Raw genomic sequence first — 12523 nt, 5'->3', positions numbered from 1 at the left:
CAGAGGAGCCTGGGACACTGTCTCCACATTTGTCTCCATTGATATTAGTTATGAAGCTCAGACCCTCCCCCCAAAACCACCGCGCCTCTCTGGTTTGCTCGCGTCACGCAGGGCTAGGCTTACGCTGATATGGCGGCCGTAGCTTCTGTCGAAGGAAACAAATTCTTCCATTAAGAGAGTTTATAGGTCGAGCATAGCAGCGCGCAAACCCTGCTTTTCCGACATGTTTGTATCTATGTGGGCTTTGAACCACACCCCCGCGATCCCATCACTATCACTCCTTCATGGGCTTGCCTTTCAAGAATCCTTTGATGCCATTGGTAAATGCTTTACGTTTGTCCCTCCTTAGGGCGGTTTTGTTACTGCTTTGGACACCGACCCTGTTACACGGATAATTGCACTTTTTCTGATATATTTGATTGCAAGCGAGTTTCTTTTCCCTTTTGTGTCTCTCCTTCACGCTCACAGTGGCTGTGGCGCTTTGAATCGGCTTGCTTATATCAACTGTTTAAATTGTAATTCTCTATTTATGTGGTAAGAAAAGTCCAGTTGGAATTTACAACGCAAATAGCTCTAATACAAGACCCATTGCATTGCAAATGCTTGTTTACTTTTGGGAAACTACAAACTGTAGTAAATGGCCCATCTGTACTCTGGATTACTTGGATGAAATTGCAGAACTGTTTTCATGAACCTCATTTAGCAAAGGGTGAATCAGTGAGATAATTTATTTCAAGTAGTGGACCTGGACCAGTGGGTGCCATTTGAGGTCTACCTGGGGTATTTCTCACTACCTCTGCTGCCGCTGCTACTACTATTAATAATAATACTATCCATAATATGACTGTGCGTTACTCCTCTCCCCTTGAAAACATAGTGTATCCCACCTCATAGGTTACTGGTGGTTATTGTAAATCATGTGGCTGGAGTTTGCAAATAGCAATTGTCTTGAAAAATGGGGCTGCTAGGCTTCAGACACATTATGCGTATGTTTTCAAATATAACTTTTTTATTAAAGAGTTGGTTTGAATTTCTCATTCGTCTCAATTTCACCTCACTGCGACGCCATTGTTTTTATTTACTTAATCTGTTTTTGATGCAGGGCTTTTTCTGCTAGTACTTTTAAAATGCTTATTCAATCATCAAATACATTTTCATATCTTGTGAACCCAGCATTGTTTATTTAGATCACTTTGCCTTCCCAAATGTGGGATTCACTTAAGCTTGTTTAAAAACTACATTGTGTCTTCTCACATATTTACTTGGAAGCCATAATAAGGATGTGCATGTGTTAGGCCATTCCAGCAGCATGAACAATGCCAGAGAAAAGAGTGAGACAGCCAAGCTTCAGAAGAAACCTAATCAATTGGTAATCTCAAGTGATAGAGTGGCACACGAAAAGTGCAGCTGCTGGCAGTGTGTATTGCCAAGATTCACACACAACACATGGCTGGAAGAAATAGTCCAGATGGCTCCAGTGATATCTATGGCTGAAAACAAGAAACTGAAAAAGAGCACAAGCAAAAATAACTATTGTGTAACAATTTTGGCAAAAAACAGTGCCTATCATTTACTATTGCTGAGGGCCGCTAACGGCTGAGAACGCACACATCATTGAGAACTTGCAATGAGCGGCACCGTTGGCACTTGATTGACCTGCGGTACCTTTGGTTCCGCCATCCAGATGTCTGGCTCAGCGGTTGCAGAGGCAAAACAGAATGTCAACAGGTAGTTTTAGGAGCCACATGTACTTCATGTAATACCATCCGCTGCTCCTCTGCTGCAAACATGAGGTTTTCTGATATATATTTGTAAATGTAGATTACTCAGTTTTAGAGCATCTCGGCCAGCAGACTGGATCCAGAAAATTCTCCCAGTAACTACTCCTGTGTGCCGACAAGTGACGCATGTGACTCTGTTGCAGTCTGTAGCACCCTAGGCATGAGAAAGCCTACATGGGGCGCCACTTTTGTGCAAAGACGTATTTTCCTTTTTTCTGCACTGGAGCTCACATTTTAGAAATGGCAATGGGTCGCAGAGATTATTTGCAATAATATTGGTGTCCTGCTTCTATATTACAGTTTGTAAAACACACATCACTAGCCCTGAATATTAGATGGGAACACGTTTAGAATTTGCACCATTGTGCCTGTGCAGTGTCAGTGACTTGGCCGAAGAGGACATGAAATAGCTGGCATTGGATCATATATTAAAAGCTGTTCAAACATGGGCCCCAAAAATACATTTGGCCCAGGGATCTCAAAATTCTTACGATGTCCCTGAGCAGGACTCAGCCCCATCTTGCCACTCAAAATCATATATTTAGGCACAAAGTGAACACTGAAAGGGCTCTTCATCCCCAGCATCTCCTTAATCTGGTCGGCACCATAGCTGGACTTGGCGCACTCCAAATTTTCTGGTTATCGTCGACCCTGCAACAAATGACAGCCTTCATGGTTGCCATCAGATTTTTCAGATGTTGTCGGCTACCTCTGGTGCACCTTTGGAAGCTACAAAGGACTCCAGTTGTACTTCTGCCAGTGGGCCTTCCTCCGGCATTTGCTACCCCTTCACCAGTTAAAGCTCATCTTCAAAGATCAGGAATGCATTTATTAACATACCTCAATAACTGGTGGGTTTGATGCATTCAGTCACAGCCCATCTCCAGATAAAGGTCACTCTCTTGACCGTATAGATTTCCATCAGTGAGCTGAAACCCTATATAAGCTAAAAGACACAAATGATGAAATGAATGCAGAACAATCAACAGGGACCACGTCTTCTTGTTTTAGAGGATAGGTCATTCTCAGGGTCTGCTAATTCTGGCAGCATTCTTATTGAACTTCTAGAGTTTACATATTCTCTCCCACTGTGGCTTTCACATGTGAAGCCTATTCATGTCTGAAAGATTTAGCACTACGAAGTGGTAATATATCATAAGGATGCAATTTGAAAGTAACATAAATAAATAAATGTGAACATTAGGAGGGTACTTCAATAACCACCTGCATGCTGTCTGTACTAAATGAGTGGTATATTTCTACCATTCCTTTGCAATGGTGAATAGGCTAGCTAGTGCCAGGAAACCGCATACAGCATGTTATTGAACTGATGCCCGAAAGAGCCAGTCAAAACAGTTGTGTATGTTATTTCGAAGTGTTGCATTGTTAGTTCTACTTGTGGATTTATGCTGTACATCAGTGGTTCTGAATCTGTAGTCTAGGCACAAATGGGGGTTAACGAAGCCTACTCAGAGGATCCGCGACTGCTTAGAAAATTAAATAACATTAACAAATTAATAAAGTGTCTACTAGAAAATTAAGCAAAATGTACAGCTGAAAATGTTAAAACATGATGTGAAGGAATTTGAAACTTGAGGCTAAAAATGTAGTTAGTCTCCTCATATTGATTGATTTGTGGGAGCAGTGCAAGTGGACCAAACAGAATATAGTATGGACAATGGGTGGTTTAACTTAATTTACGAACACTCCAATGTCCCAGTTAATTTATGTTTATATTTGTGAATGTAATGAAATGTGTCATCATTTGTGTATTTGATGACTGCTTGTTTCTGTATCGTTTATGTATTGTTTTGCAGATCAAATTATTGAAATTCTTAGGTCGGAGATCCGGCTTCAGTAATGGTTAAGGTGGGGTGCCCAGATTCCAATAACAATTTGGTGGAGGTCCCGGGATTCCAGTAATGATTAAGTGGGGGTCTTGAGCAGCCCAAAGGTTAGGAACCACTGTTGTACATCACTGCATTGTGTTGTCGGGCTGTTTCAGATGGAATCCGGTGGGGACCAGACAAGTGTGAGGAAGCAGAGCAAGTGAGTTGGATGTGAAAATAGGGTTAATTTCTGCTAGATGGAAGTGAACCTTTTTCACTTTCTTATGGGCATTGAGGTAACGCATTGACAGCACCTTACCTCAAGGCGACCACTCCCAGTAGATACAGCTATGGTGATTACTTTTCACCTTTCAGGCTGGATCATGTTATATTTAAAGATAATCAAATAGCATCACTTAAATCTTGGAGACGAAGACTGATCAGGATTTTAAGTGATCCAGGTCCCTCCCTGACCCAGTCCTGGTAGTATCTAAAAGCAGACATTGAAAAGGGTCCCTATCTGCCATTTATTCGCGTTCTTAACTTTAATGGCAAAAACACTCTTCAGTTTCTGAACAATGTAAAAAACTTTACAGTAACACGTCAGCAATTTAGTTTGTTTCTATTTCACCCAGGGGTTTCATTGGGCCGGGTCCAGTTCTAAAAAGCAGATGCCAAGACACGTCCCTTTCGGGCTCTCCATTTTTGCCCTCACCCTCAGGGTGAAAAGAAATCGTAACTGGGCAGCAGTACAACTCTTCATACCTTTGATGTAACTTCAAAGAGACTCGTTGCTGTTCTTTCACAGTCTCATCATTGCAGAACTGAAGCAATTATACAAGGACAGGAAGAAGTAGCAAGATATCAGTGGGGCAGCACACTATGCTATGTCCAGATTTTTAGCTTACATGCTTTTAAGCCACGCCCTATTTACATCAGCAACGTCCCTTTGTGAGACCCCCCCCAGTTTTGTCATCGCACTTAAAGCCCTGATTTCACCTGTCTTATTAATCTTGCATGCCCCTAAGAGTTCTAACTAGAACCAGGATGTTGTTTCATTATTTTTTTCTATGTAGCATATTACTTTCGAATAGTGTATACTCCCAGCAGAGTTGCCTCTAGGTGTTTATAACGGCCACGAATGAGAGCTGTGGAGTTTAGACTGAACGCAGGGCAGGTTTCACACAGTGCCTGTCAGTGGCTCAAAAAGATGCTCAGAATACATGGTCAGTTATCCTTGGCCTCTCTGGAGATCGCACAGAGCGATGATCACATATTCCAATGGCAATAGCAGTTCTGTGCAAATGTGTGGTGTGAAGGAGGCACAGAGCTGTCAAAATATTGGCAATGAGAAAATAGACGAAATATAGGTATTATAGGTGAGAGAGTGTTTCGGGGTGGTGAAGAGATGCAAGAAAGTACATTAAGGAGGCGGTGAAAAGAAGGTGCTGGAGATGAGATGTAAGATATGCAGATGGATGGGAAAAAAAACGTGCATCTGTCAAAAACTGAACTTAACAGGAGTGATTGAGACACTCTGAAGCAACTACTCCTTCCGAAGGCCTCAGTAATGTTTAATTCACAGTTTCGCAATTTTAGAATTAAAGCATTTTTAATATTAGTTCTTTACAACAAAATCGTTGTTTACTCTTTTGTCTGAAACAGCTAACAACCATTGACAAAGCCAGTACTCCTGGCTAGTTTAAGGTGTATACCAGTTGCTGTGTTATGTATCTGTATACAATAAAAAGCTCAGAGAGGAACCAAAATACCAGTCAGTGGCACACTGAATCACAGAAATTTAGGCTCATATTTACACTTTTTTAGCACCGCATTTGCGTCATTTTTTGACGCAAAAGCAGCGCAAACTTCCAAAATACCATTGTATTTTGTACGTTTGCGCCGACTTTGCGTCAAAAAGCAGCGCAAGTGCAGTGCTAATAAAGTATGAATATCTGCCTTAGTTTACATGGCTAAACCACAACTTAATTACATAGGCCACACCCCTTTTAGAGACTGTGCCTTCCCCACTTACAAACACAGGACTGTACCCTGTTGAAATGCCTGTTTGGGTGAAGGGTATTTTGAACTTTCTCAAATGTATAGTTGGGCAAGGATAAGTAGTTTAACCTCGGTTATTCTTGGCAATTACGATATGCGAAGAGCTGTCAAAACCAGGATGATATCATTACAGTCTTTGAGACCAACTTTTAGGTTTGATAAATTATTTTAGTCCTAGAGTGTAAGACTAATCTCACCGGGTGCAGTAAAGTCATCCCAGCTTGGAATACTGCCCACTTATCAAACACTCATGATCGTAGCCTCAATCAATCAATCAATCATTGGATTTATAAAGCGCACTATGTACCCGTGAGGGTTTCAAGGCGCTGGGTGGGGGTGGGGGAAGCAGGTGTTACTGGTCGAAGAGCCGGGTCTTGAGGAGTCTTCTGAAGGTGAGTAGGTCTTGAGTCTGTCGCAGGTTGGTGGGGAGGGTGTTCCAGGTTTTGGCGACGAGGTATGAGAAGGATCTGCCGCCGGAGGTCTTTCTTCGGATGCGGGGGACGACGGCGAGGTCGAGGTTAGAGGAGCGGAGCTGACGGGTGGGGGTGTAGAAGCTGAGTCTGTTGTTTAGGTAGGCTGGTCTGGTGTCGTGGAGTGCTTTGTGAGCGTGGGTAAGAAGCTTGAAAGTGATCCTTTTGTCCACGGGGAGCCAATGAAGGTTTCTCAGGTGGTGGGAGATGTGGCTGTGGCGGGGTACGTTGAGGATCAGTCAGGCGGAGGCGTTTTGGATGCGTTGGAGGCGTAGTAGGTCTTTTGCTGGGATGCCTGTGTAGAGTGCGTTGCCATAGTCCAGTCTGCTGCTGACGAGGGCCTGTGTCACTGTTCTTCTCGTTTCTGTCGGGATCCACTAGCTTCAGTGTTTTGTCAACGTGCTCCAGTTACGTGGAGACTCCGCTGCGTCTTGTCATGATTGAAGCAGAGCACGCACTGGCTGTGCCCACTGCGTGGTTTGTCCACAATATTGTCTGGATGAGTGAACTGTAGTATAATCAGCCATATTTTGTTTTATCTGACAGGTGAACGAAAACGCAAAGCACGACTTGAAGGAAGGCCTGTTGCTTTACAACACCGAGAATAACGTTGGCCTGAAGAATGCATGGAACATTATCCAAGCAGAGGTAGGTTCGCTCTCTTTTGCGGGTCGTATTAACAGGTAAAGACCTGAAGTAGCACCGAAGGCCATATGGCACATTATTGTATGTCGTCAGCATGCATATAGCACGTTTCTTGCAGTAACACGGCTTTGTAGCTCCGTCAGCTCGCTGATAGTGTACACGGGACTCCATCATAGAAATGCTTCTGTTTACCTCGCTTAAAGATACCCTCGCCTGGAAAAAGTCAATTTGTGTTTGCACGTTCTCAGGGGGGGCTCTTTACTTGCTGACGTTTCATCAGCAGCAGCAGCAAAACAATATATGTTCCAGTTGCATGGACGAGGTATCCAGTAAAACTAGTTTGAAATTACACAAATATTTCTTGAATGTCTGGTTTACGTTTCTTTAGGCTGCGAACCTAATGACATTATCTGCGTCACGAAGGAACCCTATCAATGCACGCGCCTTTAATCAGGCGCACTTGGGTTGCAAGTGCTAGCAGATGCCAGCATTAACTGGCTGCATGGTACCGCGCCTCTGTAAGAGAGGCGCAGGATACCATTTCAAAGAGAGTAGTGTGCGCAAAAAACGCAAATAATCTCCCAGGGTCTGTTTACAAATCCAGTGGTTTACAGAGCAGGTGCCGCAGCGCGAACTAACCTGCACCAGATGAATCCCTACGATGATGCGGCCGCTCTGTGCCTTTAAGGGATTTACGAAATAAACCACTGGATTGGAGTGCACATCAATTATTTGAATGTGTATGTTCTGTGCTTGCTTTGAAATAGAACCTCTTTAGAGTAGGCATCTGTGTATGCTCTTCCTCTTCAGCGAAACACAGTATCCCGGGTCATCACTTATGCATCTTCCCAAAATGCTGCTCGAGGAACTCCTCTCCTAATGCACTCTTTGGCAAGACAATCCTGCTGGTGCGCGGCTGAAGGCTAGAAATGTGGAACCAAAGATATTAGACTCTCGCTGTTTTTGCAATATTGTTTGCACCATATTACTATATTTAAAAGGAATTTGATAACCATAGGGGAAATAGTGCTTTAATCTTCATAATTGAATTGGTGTAGAAAAGAAAAAAAAAAAAAAAACTTCTGGAGCTATAAAAAAAAAACAAAAAAAAAAAAAACACATACGTTTGGGAGGAGAGGAGAACATGAAACGGAACTCAGATTTCAGGAACGGTAAATTCAGCAGTATGTAGAAGCATGGTGGTTCCCTCAAAGTTCCTCTTTCCATATTATAAGTAATTATCTCAGTGGAATTTTCCTTTGAGATAAGTTTGGTTATGATGAAGTATTGTTCTGATTTATGGCAATCAACAGTCCTGCATTAACCTTTGTGAGTTTTATGTAAAGTGAGCAAGCACTGAAAAATAACCAGCACTGCACATGGCATGGTTAAGAGAAAAAGAAAATAAGAGCACAACAACTCGAACCCGGGCCAGTTGAACTTGGGGGAAAAAACAGTCAGTCCGAGGAAATTCCAAATTGCCCAAAACACAGGTAGTTCAGGATTAGGACGAATGAGTTTAAATACATATCTTCACAGCCTTCGCTGTTGTGAACAGAGTCTGTATAAAACGCTTCTGTATAAAGAAGTTCATTATTTCCAACCAGGATATGTATTCAATGTTCCTGATGAAACTTCACCTCTCAAATGCCACTCATTCCATTGGGGTGTGAGGAGAAGGCCTGGTCCAATCAATATCGAGTTAGATGGTGTTTGCTTAAGTGCTGGGCATGGTCCAGAAAACGAACACACCGAGACAATAACTGCAGCTATTTCATGCTCCTTGGAATGAACACCAGCTTAGAAATAAGGTATTTCTAGCACCTTCCAGCTTACATTTGTGTCTTTGTAAGCCCATTTTCCTAAAAGCAGACTATTGGGGCCTTCCTTGCAGTGGTGAAACTGGAATTCCAGGTACTTGGATGACAACAGTGACTGAAATTGTCAAAACAATCAACATGCATCTACAGTCTTTTTGAAAAGGATATGGCTTGCAATTCACATAGACACCCATCTGCCTTATTTCATCAGCAGGAATCCAGATAACAAAGCAATTGGCTCTGCAAGCTTTCCTTCAGAGTGGTTCCTGACAGACCAGTAATCCCTAAATCTATATGTTGCTTGATGATGCAACACAGAAGACAGTCCCCAGTCAACAGATGTTCCATTTCAATCCTGGTTAACCTCTGTTATTTTAAACCAACATATTTAGAAAATTGGTTTCAGTGGTTCATGGAGAGAAAGGTAGATTTATGAATGTCAGTACATTTATGTGTCAAAATCTCTATGTATTCCATGCACTTCAATTAGTAAGCTATGCTTTAAAATACTTTATCAACTGAAGATCACTTTTCTGGAATGTAAATTTTGCCCTTCAATTTGGTCAATTCTGTTAGAGAAATGGTTAGTGCTATTTTTGTGGTAGTGGTGTTTAAAGGTGTTATTTGTTGCATTTCCCTAGGTGTAACTACATTATTTTCCCTCTGCAGTGTTAGAATAGAGGGGGATGAGCTGGAAAATGTATCTGGCATCTGTTATTGACCCAATGAACCATACTTTGTCCCGGTGCAGATTGCCAACACAATGACACACCCAGGCATATCTGCTCGTTCAGTGTGCTTTGCGTGCAGACCAATAGCCTTAATAATAGAGCTTCACTCACTCCGGGTCTGCATGATGGAATTGTAGGCATCTGCATGGGCTGTAGTATGTGATGTAATTTCTCTGAGTTTGTTACTATTCAAAGGAACTAATTTTAGCAATCTTACAGTAATGACAAATTTAGAAAAACTCAGAATTTTAAGCTTATGCCTTACAGGTTATATTCACCACTCTGGTGTTGGCGCTCAGCTCACTGAGTTGCATTACCAGAATTGTCACATGTGACCTGGAGGTAACACACTAAGGTGTGCAACTAAACATTAATCCAGTGAGCTATCTTTTTTAAAATACAGTCTGGGGATTGCACGTTATCCCCTGTATTATGCATTTGGCACATTAAATTCTTATGCCATTTATGATGTCTAGCCTGTGGTCAGTTTGCACATATCTAACCAGCAAGTGCATTAATCACTTATTGCTAGTGTGGCCTGACCCTTGTTAGATACTCAAAGACCTCTGCAGCTGGATACACTAAAACCTTGTAAAAGCCAGGTCTTCATGTTTATCCTTGACTTTCTTTGCCAGCAGACGATTTAAACAGGCAGTGGCAATGCCAATAGGTCTGGTGTTAATTGAATGTTGTATGGTAACATGAAGCATTACAAGTGGATAGCATGGGAATGGATATGTATTGGTGTAGGTTAAAAGGCCAGGTGACAGTTGCACTGTGAAGCCAGACCTAAATATCCATGTGGGTTGACTACCCTCCTTCCATTGGTGCTGCTACCAGAGAACACCATAAATTATCTAGTTATCCTAGACACTTTAATAGCATTACAAGGTAATGTGTGTGCCCCCGAAAGTTGAAGCTCAGGCAGCTGGATAATAAAATGATCACAGCAGTGTAGAGGGAAAGCATTTTTGTTGTAGACGAACACACATCTGCCCAATCAAAACATGTACTCCTAACTCCCAACGTAGGTGGAACAAAAGCACTTCTCTTGGTGATTCACTGTCAAACCAGAGCATTAAACTAATGACTAAGCTGTCATTGATGCCTCTCATGGTGACATTGCTTTTGGTGACCCCATCCTTTGCTGCCACAACCTCCAAACCCCAGTTTATGTGCTCATAGTCAGTATTTGGTTTTCCAGACATGTTCTTCGGTTTGCATGCAGCTTTTAATTGTGAGCAACACTGTTGTCTTAAAATGTTCATTTTTTTTTAAATGTTGACCGTGGATGTCCATTCTTACTTAAGTGGTCTCAGTGGATCATCCATCAGTTCTGTTTGGGGCCTGTTTGGTGACTATACTCATTGCATTTAAATTCAGGTGAAGGCTGAGTGACATTTTGAAATGTATTGAGTGACATCGCTATTCTGCTTTTAATGCTTAGCATTTTAAACTGATGTAAGAACACGTTATAAAAAAATTCTGAGACGTCAATAGTTTGCTCTCTGTTGTCTCGTAACAGAGCTGTCTCATGCTCAGATAGTACCCTGGGCAAAGCCAAATCTACAGCTAGACCCTGTCTTTCGTGGAAAAATACTAACCTCCACCCACACCCACCATCTGCTTGTTATGAGGCTAAGACTCTCAAACCTCTTCCTTACTCCCTGAATCTTCAGTGCAGGACAGCTGCATCCATCATACACCGCCTACCACTTCTACCCGGGGTAACTGGAAAGAGGTCCACCAGCAACTATTACACTTTCCTAGGAACTGAGGCTCATATTTATCAAGGGCTTGTGCTGCACTTGTCAAGCAAAGCAACACAAGGCAACGCAAGCCCCAAAGTCCGATTTAGTAATCCAGACAGAGCCACCGCTCTGCGTGGCTTAGTAAATCTGGAGTAACGCAAAGCAGCCCGGGTCACTGCCTTTCATTACTCTGTGTTGGTAAGGTGTTCCTTGAGTGGACGGTGGGTGTTCCCACACATCCAGGGCTTTTGGCACATCCCCAAATTTACTGAGAGTAGTAAACATGGGAATGAGTCAAAATGCAACTTTCCCAGGTGAGGCATAAGGAGGAGAAATGTTTCCTTCTCCTCATGAAGATTGTTTTTGTTGTGCAGAAGGGCTCCTCTTCCTCCACAAAAACAATCCTCGCTGTAACACAGGAAGCCTTGTTCCAGGGCGCAAGGGTGCCTGCGGTGGCGCTTGGCAGTGAACAGTGCGCCAGCGCAGGGAGAGAGCAGTAATGCACCGTATGTTAGTAAATAGGGCACATTCCTGCTCTCCCTGTTTGACGAGGTACAGCAAGTTGTCTTGCTGTGTTACGTCAAATGTTGAGAAATCTGGGCCTAAGTGTGATAACAATGCAGTGTATTTAGCTGAGTGCACTTGTGCAGCTGGGAGGAAGATGGGAAAACCATAGCAACTAGATGTAGACCATAGATGACTTAACAACGAATACAGACCAGTCAAAAAATAGGCAGAGTAGTTTGAAGTAGAGGAGATCAAAGCGGTGGGGATGGAGAAACGAAGTAGAGGTCACCGGAAGCTGTGCCTATGACGTCACTATGTTGAAGACACATTTCCCACTAAAAACTATGTTCTCATGAAAATCGTAAAACCTGACATCAATCACCAAAGGACAATCACTGAAGGACAAGATGCTACAACAAAACTATATTCTTTAAAATAAAACTGTGGGTGATGTTCGTATCTCCAGGAGATGTGAATGTGTATATTGCTGTTTGGAACTTCACTCTTATTACCATATTCACTGCGTGCCCTGCTCGGGGGACCACAAGTAGCTACCTTACCTTAGAGCACTTGCACCCACTCGAGGTATGTTTAATTGTTAGAGGAAGAGTCCTCCTTGACTCGTATAAAGTGTGTTAGAGAAAATGAGCAGGAATGGGAGGGCACGCAGAGAAGTGAGAGAGATGAGGGCATTTACAGAAGAGATGACCAGAGCACCAACAGCCTGAAAAAAGCATGATTAAAGAGGAACTACCTTATATTTGAACCCTCTGCTGCCCTGTGAATAGCTGATCCAGAGTCGTTACCCCAGCTCTTCAGCTCCCACTGATCCAAGAGTTGTAAATTGCATCTATGATACAGTGTAGGTGTGTGTTAAGTATTGCTTCTGAAGTTAAGTAAAATTCACCTACTTATCTTTTGTATTAAA

General features: G+C 42.6%; 1 protein-coding gene across 6 annotated transcripts in view; it reads left to right on the top strand.

The window, feature by feature from the left end:
- The window catches only part of TSPAN9 (tetraspanin 9), a 796698-nt gene that overhangs the window by 771713 nt on the left and 12462 nt on the right, over window positions 1–12523 (top strand). For all 6 annotated transcript variants that reach the window (XM_069228388.1, XM_069228389.1, XM_069228390.1 and 3 more), the window contains one exon: window positions 6688–6789. In XM_069228388.1, the coding sequence (XP_069084489.1) occupies window positions 6688–6789 (102 nt within the window). The remainder of the gene's footprint in view (window positions 1–6687; window positions 6790–12523) is intronic.

Source organism: Pleurodeles waltl, chromosome 4_1 (genome assembly GCF_031143425.1).
Source record: "Pleurodeles waltl isolate 20211129_DDA chromosome 4_1, aPleWal1.hap1.20221129, whole genome shotgun sequence".
Classification (NCBI taxonomy): Eukaryota; Metazoa; Chordata; class Amphibia; order Caudata; family Salamandridae; genus Pleurodeles; species Pleurodeles waltl.
The sequence above is the reverse complement of the archived record's forward strand: the minus strand, read 5'-3'. Positions and strand labels throughout refer to the sequence as shown.